Below are 20,572 nucleotides of genomic sequence, written 5' to 3'. Positions count from 1 at the left end.
ATTACCCTCTCTTTCCCTTCTTCTAAACTCACTCTCACTCTCACTCATACAAACCTGCAACTTGACCGCTCCCCTCCGGCGTACGATTGTGAGCACATCTCCCCACTGGCGTGCAATCGTGAACAAGAATTACCGGATAAATATTACCCTCTCTTTCCCTTCTTCTCCCTCTTACAACTTACATCCTTCGGCTCTGACCCCATCTCTCCATCTTTCGCTTATAAATAAATTTCTATTGGGTTCTTGCAATTACTGTGAAATAATGGGTTTTGAAGCAACTAGAAAGAACGGCTGGAGTTCTTGCATCCATCAGAACTTTCATGGCGTTGGTGTTTGTGTAGCAATTCATTTTCTATGCAGTGACCGTAAAGGATTTCCCAGATCTGTTCATATTCACTCCAAATTAAGTTTTGGATCTACCAACGTGAGCTTCCCCTGATTCTAAAATTGCCTTTTTTTGTTAGCATTTATTGAATCAGACGGGTCTCTGTTTTCTCTCTTCCACTTGATCGGGTTTCTAGAATTCCCAAATCCTTGAGTTAATCAAAACACTTCAATCTCTTTAAGTTTCACATCTAGTTTTGAAAACATTTGAGATTGTTCTTCATTTCTCAAGAACATGCCCAAGGGAATGATGCTGCTCAAGTTGAATAATCTTTTGAATCAGGACCCAAGAACGAAGCCCTTCGTGTTGAAGTACAAACTGATCAGGCCGTCTTCTACAAGGACTTCTCGGCTGCCATGGAAAAGCTTAGTGTGTTTTGCATCAAGACGGGTAGCAATGGAGAGGTGCGACGGCAATGCGGTGATGGAAACACATTACAATCATTTATTATCAGAGTCCTACCTTGTTGTGACCACATTGAAATAGACTATCCGTTTAACACTATGATCAATTCAATCGATTCAATTTATTAGTTAACTGATTTTTCTATTGATGGTGATGTGATGAAAGTTCCTAAGAAACCCATAAACAAAAAAATTTGAGAGTGTTTGATGCAGATTTCTTCAATTCATTCTTTTCTGTGTTGTCAAATTCTTTTGGTTGATCACACGCCGGTGGGGGGATGTGCTCATGATTGCACGTCGGTGGGGAGATGTGCTCACGATTGCAAGCCAGAGGGGAGCGGTCCAGTTGCAAGTTTGTATGAGTGAGAGAGAGTGAGAGTGTGGGTTTAGAAGAAGGGAAAGGGAGGGTAATATGACCACTCACAATAGTCGGGGGTGTTTTAGGAATTTTGTAAAAAAACTAACAGAGGTTCTACCACTTAACAGGGTCTACTAATGGCAGGGACTGATTTGAAAATTTTTTAATTTTTAGGGGGTGTCTTTGGTATTTTGAAAAGTTCAGGGGGTGGCATTGAATAAAGACCAAAGTTCAGGGGGTGGTAATGCATGTTTCTCTAATTTTTATTATTTAATCTATTTTTATATGGCAAGAGGAACGGTATGCATGTTGCATTCCCTACTCCATACACAGCCCCCATTTTTAGGGGCAGGGGCATCTTTTTACAATTTCACTCTAAAACATGGGTTGTGTCTAAGCATGGGAACATTAGGTGGACAAAGTTCTTTCTCCCTTTTTTATATATGTTGACCAACAATCACTGAGCACAGTTGTCATGGTGCTACTGATCAAACAAAGTAGCGACTGCTATACCTCTTGGCTCCTCCTTCTAGTTGGCTTATAGGGCCTCACTTCTTGCCACTCTAATTAGCCCATGGGCACTTGTATAAGATCAACAAAAAAAAAAAAAAAAAAAAAAAGACTTTTATATGTTGTGGGTCCTATATTAGAGGATATTCTTCATTTGCTTCCTATTTTGTGTTATGTATTTTTTTTATTATGTTTCAAGGGAGATTAACAACATTGCTGACTTCCTACCCAGAAGGGCACTGTCGGTGACATGTACAATGGTTTGACCTAATTCCAATCCATGGATTTTGAAGATGTGTTCTTCTGCATTCATGAGTACTACTCGTTGAATTATGAATAAATTCACCCCTACCCTCACTATGTGGTTGGGGGTATTTGCACAAAAAAATTAGTAATAAATAAATAGATCCTACATTTTCATAGTCCCAAATGCCAATCTCAACACATGGGTATATCTTAAAATAACTAGAACACTCTCTTATATCAAAGTCTAATATATATATATATATATATATATATATATTTTTTTTTCCTTTTTGGGTAAAACAAAGTTGAACTGTCTGTTCTACTAAATAAGAAAAGAAGTTTTAATCGTTGGACTAATAGAACATCACTTGTTTCATTTACACGTCAAACTTCATGGTCCATTCATAGTTAGTAAATATGGTACTTATGCAATATGTTTATTATTATGTTGGTAATCCACGTTCGATATGAATCATATTTAAAAGAAGAAAATAAAAATTATGAGCATTTATTCGAGGATAGAATTTTCCTATTTTGACAGTGAATGGGAATTTATTCATCGTGATGCATTCAACGCACGGAGGTAAAGGCTGCACGGGTAGAGTCTCCTTTGTTGGATCCACAAAATGATTTTTTTTTTGCGCTGATGATGTGGAAAAACTCAATGCTTTTGCCTTCCTCAACTCTCTTTTTCTAGTTTTTAGTGATAGATTCGATCAAGTTAATTTCTTACTGTAGTTGGCCTTTTGTGAGAACTTGACATGGAAAAGTTCCACTGTAATTAAATACCCAAAAGGCAATTAAGTCACTTCATGCCGAAGATATTTGTTAGGAGCCAACTAAAGAAGCTTGGGTGGGATGTGACCAACGGTACTAATCACTTTACTCTCCTTTTCTACTTTTCTTTCTGTCATGTACCTTTTTTTCTTCTTTTTTTTCGTAGAATTTTTTCTGTCATGTACAAAGCGATTAATTATCACTCTTTTTTTTTTTTTTTTTTTTTTCATTTTAGGGTTAAATTTTTGGTCACGCCAATGCTATGTGCCAGCAATGTTCCCGTGTCTTTTCTCTCTTCGAAAAGTTCGCTTGCCCCTCCCATCCCAGCACCCATAGAGCTAGGCCTACTCCCTTTACCATCACTAGATCTGTCATACCATTACTGCACCTCTTTCTTTCGTCTCACACCTCTTGCCCTAAAAACAGGGCTCACAAAGCTTTCTATGTTATTTATCAATCCAATATCGGTCAAGTATCACTTTGACATAAGGTCTTGTACCCATTGTATATCATGTACGGCCATGCACATAATCGTTGGATGAAAACAAGGGTCTACCGTGCACTCCTTATCTATCCCATGGTTATGTACAACAGTACAAGTAATTTATCAAGGGCTATTAAGAATGAGGTTGAATTTCTTTGTGGTACAATACAGTGTTTGACATGCATCCAACCATTAAAAACACCTTGGCACGGAATCGAAAGTGGTCACACACTCACACCCAAGGCGTTGCTAGCCCAAGAATGGTCTATATCTAACTCAACCCAAAGGACGGGAAGGGAGCTTTTGCTTCTAAATATGCCTTTACTCACCGTGTAATGGTAGAAAGTGGAAATTATGGTTGAAATGGAAGCCCTTGATTGAAGGAGATGGAAGAAGGGTTGGACGGTGGACGGTGGACGGTGTAGTGTGGACTCAACGGTGTGGATTGTGGACTTTGGAGTGGAGAACGCCGGGCACGCAATGCATGTGTGGATGGATGAATCAGGAACCTATCTTTGTCTGCTAGCAAAACAGAGAATGGCAGAAGCAAGACAACCGAAACGCATCGTCACTTCCACTTACACCGTCATAAGTTCCCATAATTCAGTTAACTCCATCGATGGAGATCTGTCTAATTCCAAGACTTTGAAGAGCGATTAACTAGCTGCAGCTCAGCTTTTCGGTTCTCTCTCTCTCTCTCTCTCTCTCTCTCTGTGTTGATATCTTTTCTTTTTTACATTTAAATATTCTCTTTCTAGTGGTTACTCTTCATTTGCTTCTCTTTTATTTCTGTATTGAATTCATGCTGTTTGGTTCCAATTAGGAACCTGGTCTCCTTTTTCTTCATTGAGATATATATATATATATATATATATTTTTTTTTTGGGTAAACAAATCTCTAGCAGAAGGGACTTCTTTGACACTGTTCGTTGGGAATTTGTCTTTTTGGGTTTGTGGTTAATTTGAAGAATTGACTCGTGGATAGATGTTGATTCAAAACATTAAGAAGAGTGAATTTGATGTTTGTTAGCCATGAGAAGTTTAAGAATTAATGGAGATGATGACGCTTTGGTAGCAATTGTCTGAGATCGAAATCACAGAATTCCTGGTTTTGAGTTATGCAATTTAACCATGTCTACTGATAGCTTCCCATGGTTGAGTGACTGAAGAATTTAAAGGGGTAATGATATTTTATAAGTACTCAAATGAAAAAGGGTGGTGTGGATAAGATTATATTCTTCAATAACAGGAGGAGACAATTAGGGTTACACTCTGTCATGTGTTTTGTGGTTTTCCAATTTTGAAGCCATCAATAGCTTTTCTGTCAGCTTTGTAGTACTTCTGTTGATTTCATCTGCTATCCTCCACTATATTGACTATCATGTTATGAATATGGTGTGGTTTTTGTCCGAAGATATGGTGTCGAGGGTCATTCTTGCTCAATGGAAGTGTGTGCAAAACTGCAAATTGTGGTTGCATCAAATATGGGACTTTAGAAGTTCTAGTCAGTACATTTCAACAAAAGGTGGTCCAGGAATTCCAAATATATGTAATAAACTTAATGATCGAACCATCACACCAAATTTAACAAGGATGGTCTCTCCACTTGCATCAGGAATAGTTTTAGTTTCCCTTGATATGTGGACTATTAGGTAAGTGAAATGGTTGAGTTTGAAAGATGCTTAAACTAACAAAAATGGAATTATTCGGATCTGAGAGTATCTAATGCTTTACGCATGGAACTTCTACCATGATGTGTTATAATCATTTTTTTCGACTCTGCCAGCTGTCAGATGCATTCAGCGGGAAGTCGAGGTTGCTTTGGGTGAATGCAAAATATGTTGATTTGCCACTAGGGGTTTTAATGGAGAAACACGGCAGAGGGATTTTCACTGTTAAATGCTAAATTGCTGTTTAGAAAATGGGTTGGAACATGGACCTTATATAGTGAATATATGGGGATCATCTTGTGCTCCACAATGTTATGCAGGTTTGGGCATGGGAGTTTATTGAGGAGTTGGATCCACTTAACTCAGGAACTTGGGGTACAGAGATATGTGTCCAGAAATGACCATGGGTACAGGGATACAGCAACAAAATGGTATTAAGGTGTCATTAACTCCTTCGCAGCTGTGTCTGAGGATCATGCTGCTAACTGCATGTCAAACAAATATCCCACCCATATACATGTCATGTGGTGTAAACATGGGTAGTCCAGGTTACTTGAAATGTATGAGTAAGAAAAGACCTCAAAAGGGTGGGGTATTTTGCTTGGGTGGTGACCCTAATATTGATGCTCCTACTCTGTATCACTTTCAGGGAAGAGCTTTGGGACTGAAATAAGTGTTACTTTATGGTAGGAGAAGATTGGTGGAACACCACCTTTTCTTACCATTTAGATGGCCAGGACCATACCATATGTCTATTTTTGGCAGATTGGTGACTCTGAGAGTGTTGCTTACTTGTGGTTTGTAAAGTGGTGTGCTGTTTCATTTAAGTGTAGGGGACTGTGTTTTATAAAGAATAACTCCTCATGATTCTTTGGGGAGTTTTGAGGGAGCAGAAGAATATTATTTGAAGGAAACGCAAGAGGCTTGACTAGATTATGTTCGCACATGAGCTTGTTTCTCATCAGCTGCGTAGGCTCAGGCATATTTCTGGGGATAACTGAAATATTATCATTTGGGGATGCAAACCTTTTTAATATAATTTTATTTAAGCATGTAAATAGACTGGAAGACAAGAATGTAATACACCTTTGTGCTGATCACATACAAGAAAATTACCCTGGAAATTCACCCTCCCTGGTCCTTCGAAAAATCATTTGGTCTTGTTTTTGACATTGTACTACACTCTCGACCTATCTGCATTGTACTTTTAGAGTTAATACCCAATTTCATCGAACCAAAAGTGGTTCTTCACAACGGTTATCTCATAAATCTGTTATCATCTAGACATTCCCATAGCAGTCCTTATCTGTAATATCTAATATGATGCATTGGGTGCTCTGGGACCCTCTCCTTTTCAACATCACCTCCCTGTTTTCCTCCTCCCAACTCATCCATCTTTCCATATCAAATCCCTTTGGTTCCATAAATTGCTTCCTCTCCATTGTTTATGCCCTCAATCGGGCTTCGGAGAGAATTCCTTTGTGGAATGACCTCCGCTCCCTCTCCCCCCTTGGTTGCCTCCCCTGCCCCCTGGGGCCTCGAGGGGGATTTCAATGTTGTCAGATTCGGCCATGAGAAATTAGGTGGTGAGCCTATTGACCCCTATCTGTGGGGGCCTTTAATAACTGTCTTGAGGACATCAGTATGAATGACCTCCGATGGTCTGGCTCGAAGCTTACCTGGAATAACCGTCGTTGTGGCTCAGACCGTGTTGCTTGTAAGCTCGATCGAGTCCTCGTAAATGGGGCTTGGTTGGATTCCTTACCCTACTCCCACGTTTCCTTCAACCTCCCAAGCATTTCGGATCACTATCCCATCTCTCTCTTGGTGCACCCCTCCACTTCCTTTGGTCGTAAGCCCTTTAAGTTCTTTAATATGTGGTCCTTCCACTAGGATTTCCTCCCTCTCGTGTGAGAAGCTTGGGACATCCCGGTCCACGCTTTCTCTTCCCCCCCCTCATCTCCCTCTCCAGAAGCTCAGAAACGTTGAAGCTGCTCTCAAAGCTTGGAACTCTCAGTGCTTTAGCAACATCTCGAATAGCTGGATGCCATCCAGGCCATTCTACAGCTTGACCCCTCCAAGTCCTCCCTGTCTATTGCCGAGAAATCCATATCTGCTGAGCTCTCCCTCATCCTGGCCCAGGAAGAAAGTTTCCTCAAGCAGAAATCCAGTATCAAGTGGTTGGAGCTTGGAGACTCTAATAGTGCTTTCTTCCACCGGTCTGTTAAAGCTAGGAACAATGCCAGCTCAATATCCTCCCTCCTTTCTAGGAATGGCTCTTTGCTCGCCAAACCGGAGGATATCAAATCTGAAGCCTCCTCCTTCTCTGATCTTCTAAACCCCCTCCCCCCTCGTCAACAAATTTGTTCCTAACCATTTGCTCCCTTCTCTCCAATCCATTTCTTTTGATGATGAGATCTCCCCCGCCATCCTCTCCCACAAAGCCAACAAGGCCCCGGGGCCTGATGGATTCAGTATGGGGTTCTTCACTTCCTGTTGAAATATTGTTAGGGATGACCTCATCCGGGTTGTTAGAAGTTTCTTTCTCAATCCTGCCCAAATCTTGAGAATTAACCACACCTTCCTTTGCCTCATCCCCAAGTCTGAGGGAGCCTCCTCCCTCCAGGACTTCCGCCCCATCTCCCTTTGCAACTTAATCTACAAGTTCATTGCCAAGATTCTTTCCATTCGCATCCAGAAGGTTGTCAACTCCCTGGTTAGTCAAAACCAATCTGCCTTCATCTTTGGCAGGAGGATTGCTGACAACATCATTTTGTGCCATGAAATTGTTCGCGGCTTTGACCCTAAATCCCACTCCCCTGTCATGCTTCTAAAAATGGACATCCATAAGGCTTTTGATTCCATTCGATGGGACTTCTTTTGCAACACCCTTCTCATGATGGCCTTCCCCCCTAACTTTGTTCATTGGATCTATGCCTGCATCTCTTCCCCCATGTTCTCCGTTCTCATCAACGGAAGCCCCACGGGGCACTTTCACTCCTCTGTTGAGATTTGCCAAGGTTGCCCTTTATCCCCCTATCTCTTCTCCCTTGGCCTTGAAGTCCTTTCTAGGTCAATCCAATCTTCCACTGACCTCCACCTTATCTCCCCTATCCCCAAATGTAAATCTATCTGCCTCACTCATCTTGCTTTTGCGGATGATCTCATGATCTTCTCAAAAGCCGATCCCTCCTCCATCTCGTCCATCATGACTTCCCTCCGCGGCAGGATTAAAGTATCGGTATTGGTTGCCCTATTGGTCGGTCAAAATTAAGATACGTATCGGAGGGTATCGTATCGTATCAGAGATACGCTAAGATACGCACAAGATACGCACATAAATGGATAGGAAACACTTTTAAACACATTTGCATAAAAAAATTGTTAAAAAAGCTATTGATAACATGTATTATGCATAAACACTAAATTGAGGGTATTACACTAAGAATTCAAGGTTTGTAGTTGTCCTATAAATGCAAAATCCTTGTTTTCAATCTTGATTTCTACTTTAGTTAGAGGGAAATATGGCTGGCAGCAATTTTGGAACAAAAACCCCTCAAAAAATCGTGTTTTTTTCTGAAAAATGACCCATCTTAGCCATTATATCATCGTAGCGCACTGTATCGGTACGTACTAATACATTCCGAAACATACATTTCACCTCGATTTTATATTTTCCATAGAGTATCGATACGTATCGGTGTGTATTGTATCATATCGGTGGTGTATCAATGCGTTTTGGCATGTATCGTAGGATATATATCAATGCGAAAGGAATTTAAAAATTCTATGTATTGTATCGGTGTGTATCGTATCGGTCGGTTAAATTTAAGATACGTATCGGAGGGTATCGTATCAGTATCGGAGATACTTTAAACCCTGCGGCTCTGCCTTTTTGAGAGCCTCTCGGGTCTCAAAATCAATCTCTTCAAGTCCTGCCTCTTCACCTCTGGGATCTCTGGAACCTTGAAGGAGCTTCTCCTTCAAATTACGGGATTCTCCCTTGGCTCTCTTCCAGTTAAATACTTGGGTCTCCCCCTCATCCCTGCCAGGCTCTCGGCCCACCACTGCACCCCTATTCTTGACCTCTTGCATAAGCGGCTTCAGCTCTGGAAGAGCAAGCTCTTATCCTATGCGGGCCGCCTAGAGCTCTCCAGATCTGTTCTCCAATCCATGTACCTATATTGGTCAGGGATCTTCGTCCTCCCCCCTCCACCACAAAAGCCATTTAGTCCCTCATCAGCTCCTTCCTTTGGAAAGGAACCGATTCCACCAGATTCCTCCGCTCTTTTAGTTGGAATTCTGTCTGCTTGCCCAAAGCTGAGGGTGGCCTTAGCCTTCGGTGCATAAAAGGCATGAAGAAAGCGGGCATCCTCAAGTTGATTTAGAGAATTGCTTCAATGCAAAACAGTATCTGGGTCTCCTGAGTTTACTCCCACCTCCTTAAGTCCAACTCTATTTGGATTGCCACCCCTCTCCCTAACTCTTTGTGGATTTGGCGAGGCATCCTTTGCCTTAGACCTATTGCCCTCGGGGCCATCTCCTACTCTATAGGAAATGGTGCCTCGACTTCTCTCTGGTTGGACCCCTGGCACCCCTCGGGTATCCTCCTTCATCTTCTCAGTCCCAGAACGGTTTATTCCTCGGGTTTGGACAGATTGGCCCCTGTTTCCTCTGTCCTCAACCCAGAGGGCTGGGCCGCCTCCCCCCTGCCAAGCTCTCAAAGCAACATTTGGGCGTCCCTCCCCCTCCTTCCTCAGGACCACTTGGAGAAGGAGGATTCCATCATCTAGAACCCTTCCCCCTCCAAAAAGTTCACTTTCTCCTTTGCCTGGAACCTGGTTAAGATTAAGGGTCAAATTGCCCCTTGGCGTAAAATCCTATGGTTCAAAGGCCATATCCCTCGTCACAATTTCACGGTTTGGCAGGCCCTCACCGACTGCCTCCCACTCAGGCTTTCCTCCTTCGCCGCCATATTCAGATCCCTTCTACCTGCTGCCTTTGCAGGAGGGGAGATGAAACTGTAGATCACATCTTCTTCTCTTGCCCCTTTTCCTCCACTATTTGGAAGAATGTTCTTTCTCATTGTTGGCCTGTTCGCAGGAGAATCCTCCCTTTCAATAGGGAATGGATTTGGATTGATATGTCCTTTCAGGGCCCCTTCATTTGTGACACTATTGGGAAGCTTGCTTTTTGTGCCGCCATAAACCACATTTGGATGGAGAGAAATCTTTGTAGATGGACATCCAACTCCCGCTCCTTTGATGGGATTTGAAAGGCCATCTCCTTCGATGTCTTCCCATTTGGAAGGTCATCTCCTTCGATGTCTCCACCAAAGTTGCCTCCATCCCGTCCCGCTCGGTCCCCGACTCCCCCCAGAACAAACACATCATCCACTCATGGAATCTCCGGCTATCTTTTCTCCCCCCCCCCACCCCTTGAGGGTCTGGATCCTCTAGTTTTTCTTTGGTTGGGCTTGTCCCTTTGTATGGCCCTATGCCCTCCCCCCCACTCCTTCCCTTTGTATAATTCTTTCTTCTTGGGTTAATATATATTTTATTCGTCCAAAAAAAAATATATATGATGCATTATTTTTTGGTTGATTTAAAAAAAAAAGGTATTGAAGGTGATTTCTCTTTTCTTTCACTTTTTTTACAGGATTATTTTTCCACCTAGGTATATAAATCTCTTAGGTATGGGGAATACAGAATCAACGGACTATTCATATGATGATGAAATTCGGCAGCAACCTCCTCCTTATGCAGGGAGTTCTGAATATGATAAAATTCAGCAGCGACCTCCTTATGCTGGGAGTTCTGAATGTGATAAAATTCGGCAGCAACCTCCTTACGCAGGGAGTTCTGAGGTTCACAACTATCAGAACATGCGGCAGCAAGCCACTTACATACCTGATAAATTCAGCTCTCTGGATGAGGTGTTTGTCATAATTTTTGTGGATGTCATCTTTTAACACCATTTAACAGAAGCTTTTGAAATTTTCAATCTGCTATATTTGTTAATTCAGTGTCAGACAATTTATCATCTTTTTACCCATTGGTGGCACAATCTGGAGTTAGAAAGCACCTTAGGGTGCCATTGCCAAATTAGATTGAAAACTGGGACTTCATCAAATTAAACATCAACAGGAAAATATGTGTTTGTTAACCGTGGCTCAACTCCTGTAAAGACCATAAATGTTATGATCTCCCCTTTTGTGGATGAGACTTAGTCATATATGTTCTGCGCCTACAAGTCAAGCTCTAGGTTTTTAATCAAACTAGGATCCTACAATCCACCAAGATTTAGGATCAAGCTGAAGCTGATTATACTAAGGAAGGAAGCCCTGATATGTGCTTTCATTCTATTGATTGATAAGAGATTTGAGTTCTTCTGTGTAGTGTAGTCTTTCTATTGTTTTGTGGTGGATTGTCATGTCTAATATAATATGAAGAATACATAGTTTTTATTTGTTCAATAATCTTGATCTCATTATCAGGATGATTAATTGTCAAAGAATTATTTTGTATCACTCTACAATTTTCATAATGTTGATTTTGAAGCTAGGGAAACCTCAGTATTAAAAGTCTGGAACTAGTTTGGATTCTGGATTTGCTAAAAGGAATTAAGGAACAAGTCAATGAAAAAATTTCTTCACTGTGGGACCTCATAAAAAAGAACAATCCAGTGCACGAGGCTCCCGCTACTGCATGGTCTGGGAGGGGCAAATGTACACAGTCTTACCCCCTGTTTTGCGGGGGATGCTGTTTCCAACTTTCGAACCTATGACCAACATGTTGCAATAGTGCAACTTAACCGTTGAGCTACAAGCTCGCCCACTGTTGGACCTCATATACTCTACAATTACAGTAATAGAAAATATTAATAAAATCTATGAGGGAATCCCCAGTAGCCGACCCATTAAGTTGGGATAAGGCTGAGTTTGTTGTTGTTGTATGAGTGAATGTCCAGGTCCTGGGAAGATTGAAAAACATATGGAAATAACCTTGAACAAGTAATTTTAAAATCTGAAATTGATAGATAGGGAGGAATCCAGGAGGAAAAATAATCAACTAAAATGAGCAATGCAATAGAATACTACTCAACTCAACTCAATTAGACCTTAGCATAATAAATGTAGTTAACTACATCAATATTGTTTCTCCATGCAAAACTGTATGGGGGAAAAATATTCTGATGAATCTAGTGGAAGGGAACAGTTTTGTCAGTCATGTGAATTTAGTATATAAGCTGCATTTGTTAATTAATTTCAGATAAGAAAAAGAGATATGGTACTCATATTTTCAGGTTATTTCTGCATTAAGAGATGCTGGTCTTGAGTCATCAAATTTAATCCTTGGTATTGACTTTACAAAGAGCAATGAGTGGACAGGTGATCAGATCAGTTTCCAATAGATTTAGAATTATTTTTCTTCAAAATTATTCAATTATTGGAAATAAGCACTACCATGTACTGATTGTAGGTAAGTATTCATTCAATAGGAGAAGCCTCCATGCAATTGGAAGCATTCCTAACCCATATGAGCAAGCTATTTCTGTAATTGGCCGCACATTGTCTCCTTTTGATGAGGATAATTTGATACCTTGTTTTGGATTTGGCGATGGTTAGTATTCTTTCACAGTTATGCCTAGAACAAATCATTTAACTAGTTATCTCACTATGTGTTTTTGGGGGGTTCCTTTTCCCTTGTAGCATCAACACATGATAAATATGTATTCAGCTTCTTTCCTGATCACCGACCTTGTCATGGTTTCGAGGAGGCCCTTGCAAGATACAGAGAAATTATTCCTTATTTAAAATTGTCAGGTTTGTAACATATTTCTTTCCATATTTCTAATTCAGTTTCAACTCCATGCACAGTCAATGAAAAGGAGTTACTCCTATGATTGAAATAACTGAACTTCAATATATGATCAATACAGAGAATCCTTTATCTTTCTGTGACATTGATCAGACTTTTGAAACAGGACCAGACTGGCGAGTTGAACCACATTTAGCAGGAACTGGTCGCCTATCCAGTTCCATTTTTCCAGTTTGATTACCAGTTTTAATGAAAATCAAGAGGTTACCAACCACCACCACTAACCTCCCCAACAAGTTGAATGAAAAACACTGGATTTTAAAACTATGATCAAAATTTTCTAGATTTTCTCTGCATATCACTCAAATCAAGCTATTTGCCTTGCTAAGCCTCTCAATATGGCTATCTAAAGAATATTTTCTGCTTTTCCAGTAGTATTTATCTGCTGTAATTTGTTAGCCTTTTGTATTGCTTTAATTCTGTGTCTGGCTACACCCCTGTATACACTTTGCTCAATTTGATGAATAAATTAATTCACTGATCAAAATTGTTCTAGTGAGAACTCTCAACTGAAACTTCAGCCAAGAATTGTCTGTACTTATGGATGTTCGAATTATGTGGTTTTACTCATCTTAGGAATGTGTTCAAGGAATCTAATCACTTTTAAATAGCAGAATTCCATGGTAACTGAATTGACATAATATATGGTGGCCAAACTGCTACAAGGATTCAAAACGGGTCCAGGATTGGAACAAAATCCTGATTGAGATCCAATCCCTAGCTGACAGTGCAAATACCAACTGATCCGGCCAAGTTTGGTCAGAAACAGGGGCAAATAAATTAGTCAGCGGAATTATTGGTTGGATAGGTCATATCAGTGGATCAGGCTCTGCAATCTCGAGTTTACAATGCTGATCCACCTGATTTGATCTGGATACTTGAAACAACGAGTTGCTAACAGAAGTATGGTGTTAAGCTTGGATCCCCTAGGTTTACTGCTACTTCATTGTTGCTAAAAATGATCTGGGCTAGAAGGTGTTCTTGAGACATATAGACGTAATGGACCTATAAGTGGTGTTTGAAACTAATCACAAGATGTAAGAGGCTTTCAGAGTTCAATATTGGGTCCACTATTGGTAAAAAAATAATTCTGGCTTTTAACATTTCAAGAACTGGTCGGGTTAGCTGATCACCACCCTACCTTACACACATGAATGCATTTCTGAGTACATGGTTAAAAGTGGTGCAAGCAACTAATGTTACAGATGAAGTGCGAATCCCAAGTCACTTCCCATGGTGAACTTCTTTTGTAATTATTTTACTTGTCTGACATATATTGTTGTACATCAACAAAAATTTACCATTCCATGGTTTCCACCACCCTTGTTTACTCTTCAAAGTGAAGTTTCAATGAGAAGTCAATACACTGTGCTAATATCAATCAAAGTAAGGGTATCTGGAAGAATAGATTATTGAAACTTCCCATCCTGTTTTGCCTCTGGAGAAACTAAAACTGGGAATTCATCATATTTTGAAGGTAGATGTATAGGGGTTGGATTATTTTAGGCTTACTCTTATTTTATGGCTGCTATATTTGTATCAAATAAGTTGACTTATGTAATTGTTTTTTAGAACAACTATTCATCCATACATTTACGTGTATTCGATTGCAGTGCTTGTTTATATTTACATGATATTTCATTCCCTCCCTCTTGTGTCTCCCTTTTTGTCATCTGATGTATGGTTTGGTTTTAGCAAATGAATCCAAACATCTCACCAAGAACTTGACAAGGTTTCAGATTCTAATTCCCGAATTTTACTATGGTTTTTCTATCTTCATATAACCTTTTCAATCATTATGGGAAGAAAACCATTCTGTAAAATACTCAAGAAAATGTTTTCTTGGCATAGAAATTTCTGAATAACTTTTATGCTGCACCAATGACTGCTAATATTGATTGAGTGCTGGTTGGGCAACTTGTGAACATATATGACATAATCTTGTTCTTTAATTTCTTTAGGTGCTTTTGTTCGTTAATTCATGTTGATGAAAATTGTGTATCGGTGTATCCCAATTTGTCATGATTTGACTCAGCTTGTCCAAGAAAAAACAGATGTGGCTTCTTTTCTTCTCTTTTTCACTTTTTTCTTCTTCTTTTGAAGCCTTCCATTGAAGTATAATTTGTACATATGGATCTGATAATATTATTTTTTTCAGTGGATGCAAATTTATTGAACATTAACTTTTTGGATTAATAGTATCTTTATGCCTTTATAAATCTCTGTTTGAATGAATAATTTCCTGATCCGGTTTACTTATCGACTATCCTCTTGTACATTGGCTTGCATTCAGGTCCAACCTCTTTTGCACCAGTTATTGATGCATCAATTGATATAGTGGAGAGAAGTAATTGGCAATATCATGTCCTAGTCATAATTGCTGATGGGCAGGTTTATGATCTTTCTTCTGTGGCTTCATTATAAAAAGGAAAAATTTATTTTGTGGCATATATAAATGGCTTATATATAGGGCGAAAAACCCCGCCAGTCTAGTGTAGGCAACACCAGCTTATAGGGCCAATGGGAGGGCATGCAGGAGCATCGTCAGCAGCATAGAGCAGGGGGGGCAGCGTGGTCTTTTCACACCCGCCTGCCTCTTGGTGTAGGCAAAACCAGACTGGCAGGGTTCATGATTTCTGTCCGGGAGTGTCCCCCTGCACCCAGATGCTGGGGGTGTGCAAAATACCACTGCACCCCCTAGTTGATGCCCACCTGCGAGCTCTCATTGGTCAGGGCGCTGGCACAGGTGCCACGCTCCCAATCAAAAAACTTTTATATAATATATGGGAAAAGGCTCTTTGAGCCTAAGGCATACCCTACGCCTACATGCATTACCATTTTTCTCTCTCCTTTAATAAATGAATGAAAAATGAAATGTATCTAGGTGTAGGGTACACCTTAGGCTCAGCCCTTCCCTATATACATACATACTGATTGCTGTGGATTTATTTTTCTTTTCCCTTTTACATTTACAGGTTGCAAGGAGTGTTGATTTACAACCTGGAAGATTTAGTCCGCAAGAACAAGCAACTATAAATTCCATAGTTGAAGCTAGGTAACAAGCGTTGGGATTTGGACTACTTGAATTTAATATATGCTCTCTTTGATGAATTTTATTGACTAATGGAGTGTCTTGATATTTAGTCAATATCCTTTGTCAATTATTTTGGTTGGTGTGGGGGATGGACCATGGGATGCAATGCAACAGTTTGATGATAACATTCCTCATCGGTCATTTGATAACTTCCAGGTACTAAAAATTACTTACTTGACAACAACAAATCTGGTTTACATTTTAATGTTTATTTCTAGTTTCCTATTTCTTCTTTTTTAACATATGTTTAATATTTCTAACACTGTTTGCACTTAAACCTATAACGAGTTTGGTTCAGCAATTTGACTAACGTCTTCTTTTAAGTGGGTGCTTTAATATATCATCATTGAATGTTTATAACCTAATAAACATTGCGTTGAAACAATGATATAAATGACAGAATGAACAGTTCCTGTACCATCCTCTGTTGCCATCGTACTTGACTTATGTTTGTCACTTAGTGGTAACTTCTTTTTCTAATTCTGTTGAAATTGTTCTTTTATTGATTGTTCAAGTTAGTACACGGAAAACTTGAAGAAGCTGTGAGATAGAGGACAGCGATATCTAGAATATAAACATTAGTTTACTGCTGATACAGAAATTTGGACTCTTTGTGCTGTTGCCCTTGTGGTGTTGAAACTTGAAGAATGGAAGAGAAGGGAGCTGCTAACATTTTATGAATTACGAGTGCTAAATGGAAATGTAGCCCCTATGATCAACTCTGTTTAATTAATATTTGAGATAATCATATCATTGTCCTAACTAAAAAGTTGGGGAAAGGCTGGGCATGCTAACACCATGCCCACCAGTGTCTCTCTCCTCCCCCCCCCCTTGGAAAAGTCCCCCTGCCCCTCCCATCCTAGCCCTCCCATTGGTTGAGCCACTAGCTCTCGGAAAGCTAGTGGCATGCCCAACCTCCGCCCTTAAAAGTTAGGTTACAACTTACAAGAGTATAAATTGCTTTGTTTAAAAAGAGGGACATGGCTGATTGGCATGTGCAGTAAATTGCTTTGACATTATGGCATCAGCTTTTAGTAAGCAGGGGAATATGTTACAAGGTTCCCAAATACACTGATGTGCTAATTATAATTTTTTTCCCTAAACAAATCATTCATTGTCTTCCTTCCGACTCAGGCGAATGCAGCAGGCACTAAAATGAAGATGCCATCTCTGTATGCATTGCTTACATCTTAAGTCTCTATCTGTAGCTCAATTGGTTGGGTTCTTCTACCAATCCTATTCAACCATCCACTCTATCTGGTTCCATATCTTCCTGATTGGTATATTTGCCTCATCTGAGAGCAGGTTTTCTGCCTAACAAGTGGACTGTTGCCTTTTCCCCTCCCTTTCTTTAATCTCGTAATGACCGACAGCAGATTTTCTGCCTGACAAGTGGGCTGTTGCCTTTTCCCCTCCTTTTCTTTAATATCGTGAAGAACTTGTCTTATGCAGTTTGTAAACTTCTCAAAGATTATGTCTGAGAACAAGGAAATGTCAAAGAAAGAAGCAGCCTTTGCACTCGGTGCACTGATGGAAATCCCATTTCAATATAAAGCCATGCAGAAACTGAGGATTGTGGAGTAAGCCAGCAGTCTTGTGAACTAGTAATTAGATATGGAGTGTTACTTTCTAAAACTGGGGTTTGGGGATTACTGAGCCCTTAATTTAATCTAATCATGCAGAAATAGTAGAGGAGCACCACGTTCAAATCCACTTCCCCCTCCGCGCGAAGTTATCGAGCATGATAATTCTGTTAGAACATACCCACACATGACAAGCTTCCAGTCAGTCGAGCATGAAACATCCACAGAGCAGGTAAACAGCTAATTTTTTTTTTCCAAGACTGCAACTTTATGTCCTGTGCGTACATGGTGTTGAGAAAAAGAAATATTTCTTTGTCATTGCTCCAGGTCTGCCCCATTTGCTTGACAAACCCAAAGGACATGGCATTTGGATGTGGTCACCTGGTAAGCAATCCTTTAGCATATTAATTTGGTAATCCAATAGTATAATCTGCGACACACATAGTACCATGCAAATAAAGTGCTTGAGAAGTGAAATGTCTTTACTAATTTTTCCAACGCATACTTTTATCCAGACGTTCCAATTGATGTTTTCACAATATGTTTATCTCGTCATTATTCCTACAGAAGCAACTGATTGGATATCCCAAACATCAAGTCTGTTGTTTCTTTTGGATTATCAAACAGAACTTCATAAAGTAGCCATGAATCTATTGAATGATTTGAATCTTCCACTTACATATAGAATTTACTGCCATTGGGTCCTGGACAAAAAAGTGCAACATGTTGGTACTAGGGATTTTGAATGCTATCAAATCTAGATAATATAACTATATAAAAGGAAAAAAATTATACCTTTACTCGTTCAAGAGTCTATATACATCATGCAATGTGTGCACACATGTTAAGCCATGTTAGATATTGTAATGTGCTGGATGCATCTGATGTTACAGTTGATCTCAATAAAGGTGAAGTTATAACTGTATTTAACAGCAACCAATCTCTTATTTGTCTGTTCTTTTGGTTTAGACCTGCAAGGACTGTGGCCCAAGCTTATCATTGTGCCCTATGTGCCGTGAGCCAATAACGACACGCGTGAGACTGTATTCCTGAGAAAGTGTGTTTCTTCAGCTGCTGCACAATTGGAAACTTGTTATGGAGATGAAAATTTTCTTCGCATCATCTATTGTTTGTACAGTAACTGTCACAGGCATTAGAATCTGGGCTCCTGACTTTTGTCTTGTAGAATTAGTCATTTAGGATTCAAGATCATAGTTTCAAAAATCAGATCGGGATCGCTGAAGTCATCCAGATTTGATTGGTATTGGTTGAGACTGATCCCATACTGATTCACTGGCACAACCGAACGGTAGAAAGGTAATAATAATTTTATTTTATTTTATTTTATTTATTTATTATTATTATTTTTTTTAAACAGGAGTAAATCAGTCCGATCCAGTCTGATCCACAGGATCCAGAGTGGTATCGGTATTGGTTCATTTTTTGTCCGATTTCATGCTCGTGTGGTTTTTGGTTAGTCCAATGCGATCCGGTTTTCAGCCAGTTCAATAATACCCCAAACCAAAATTGGCCCAATAAAGGGTAGGTTCAGTTTAGTTTGTACTTTGTTCAATCATTTTGATCGGTGTAACCGGTTTGGCCTAAGGTTTGACACCCCAAGAAGTTGGTCTTGGTGCTCTTCTGTTACAAACGATGGGAGAAGGATAGAATCCGAAATTCCTTGGTAATACTAGTAGAGCCATAATTTGTTGTTAATTATCAAATGGAGCTGTGTGAAAACACTCCTGATCGTCAGTTAGGGTTTTAAGTAGAGGAGCATTGTTTACGGGTTGTATTTGCAGAAACTCTAATTCATATCGTAGGAGGCTAGTAAGGGTGTCAACCAAATCGAATCCGAATCAAGTCATTCACACCAGAATTGCAACATTTTGATTTGAAAAATGAGTGTTTAGCTGAATGGTTTGGTTTAAATTTGAAAGATTGAAACGTTTAAACCGATTAAAACAAATTAAGTTTTTATTTATATATTAAATAACTAACACCATCTTGAATCCTTGACATCCCCATGGCATCATTCCCATATTAATGAAATTTTTTATGTTTTTTTTTTTTTCCCCCTAAAAGCAACCATTTAAACGTTATTTAACAAAAAAACTATGAGAGAAGATTATTGGATGCGGAATTTTCTAGGAAATAGTTTGACTTGTATAATTGTTTAATAAATGGTTTGCTTTTGGTTTCTACGTTTGACACCATGAATTGAATCAAATCATATTGTTTCACCGAAACCACACCGCTTACCATCCTTAGGCTAGTATCCTAATGTGTCAAAGAGAGACATTTATTTCAACCCTAATACCAAGGCTGACAACATGGCCGTAGAGGTGATAAGGCATGCCACTTGAGTCATAAGGATGGGGGCGAGGGGAGCTGTAGAGGGTGACAGGAGAAAGATGGGAGATAAGAGATGACAGATGACAGATGACAGATGACAGATGACAGATGGGAAGGATGGCCATAGTTTAGGGCATGAGAGTGGGAGATGCAGAGGCAGGGGAGTTACAAAGAGCAAGGGTGGAGGAGAGGTTGGGGGAGAGAATGTTTTGGTGCTATGAGAATACAAAAAACAGGTCTCATTTTGTTTCTCTAGAACTATTCCTAGAGACCGTTTCATTCCCATAGAACAAAACAAATGAACTGAAGTGCCCATTTAGATGTTTTTCTTATTGTTCCCCGACACAAGAAACGTTCCACAAAAACAATACCAAATTGAGCCTAAATCACACCACTAACTCCTGAACCCTATGCATTCCATAACTTCTCTAATTAATCCTCATTCAGCATTATGATATAATAGAACACATTACGAAAATAATAAGAATAAGAATAATTGAAACCAAACCACCTTTGCCTTTTCAAGGGTCAAAAGTAAGAGGCAATCCTCGAGATTGAATGCCAAATTTAAAAAGACAAGCCTCATTGTAAGCTGACCTAACAGGAAAAGAATTTGGAGTCAAAAGATCCATAGAACCAAAAGGGTTGTTTTGGCAGCGTCCCCCATAATGGCACCAATTCCAGCTTTCTTCTGGAGACCTGATAATAACAGAATGGCAATTTAAAATGTTCCACCACACCCAATAGCTGCCCGAACGGCTAGAAACCACCCAAAAACTAGATCGGGGGTAGTATTGCCCCTCAAAAACTATAGCTAAAAGGCAAT

At 39.8% G+C, this 20,572-nt stretch overlaps 1 protein-coding gene across 1 annotated transcript; it reads left to right on the top strand.

Moving 5' to 3' along the window:
* Positions 1-3,479: 3,479 nt before the first annotated feature.
* On the top strand, positions 3,480-18,733 carry LOC122057751 (E3 ubiquitin-protein ligase RGLG3-like). Its single transcript, XM_042619991.1, has 12 exons — positions 3,480-3,846; positions 10,493-10,769; positions 12,140-12,224; positions 12,316-12,456; positions 12,546-12,659; positions 15,008-15,105; positions 15,690-15,769; positions 15,859-15,964; positions 17,261-17,388; positions 17,491-17,623; positions 17,719-17,775; positions 18,361-18,733. The coding sequence occupies exons 2-12, from the start codon at positions 10,530-10,532 to the stop codon at positions 18,442-18,444; spliced, it is 1,266 nt and encodes a 421-aa protein (XP_042475925.1). The 5' UTR covers positions 3,480-3,846; positions 10,493-10,529; the 3' UTR covers positions 18,445-18,733.
* Positions 18,734-20,572: the final 1,839 nt, after the last annotated feature.

Source organism: Macadamia integrifolia, chromosome 12, assembly GCF_013358625.1.
Source record: "Macadamia integrifolia cultivar HAES 741 chromosome 12, SCU_Mint_v3, whole genome shotgun sequence".
Classification (NCBI taxonomy): Eukaryota; Viridiplantae; Streptophyta; class Magnoliopsida; order Proteales; family Proteaceae; genus Macadamia; species Macadamia integrifolia.
This window is presented reverse-complemented; position numbering and strand designations above follow the sequence as displayed.

What these genes read in the sequence shown, in the direction of transcription:
- LOC122057751 (XM_042619991.1), top strand. Translation starts at nt 10,530, where the DNA reads ATGGGGAATACAGAATCAACGGACTATTCATATGATGATGAAATTCGG. An exon ending in AATTCAGCTCTCTGGATGAG is followed by an intron (nt 10,770 to 12,139) that starts GTGTTTGTCATA and finishes TCATATTTTCAG; the next exon opens with GTTATTTCTGCATTAAGAGA. An exon ending in TTGTTTTGGATTTGGCGATG is followed by an intron (nt 12,457 to 12,545) that starts GTTAGTATTCTT and finishes TTTCCCTTGTAG; the next exon opens with CATCAACACATGATAAATAT.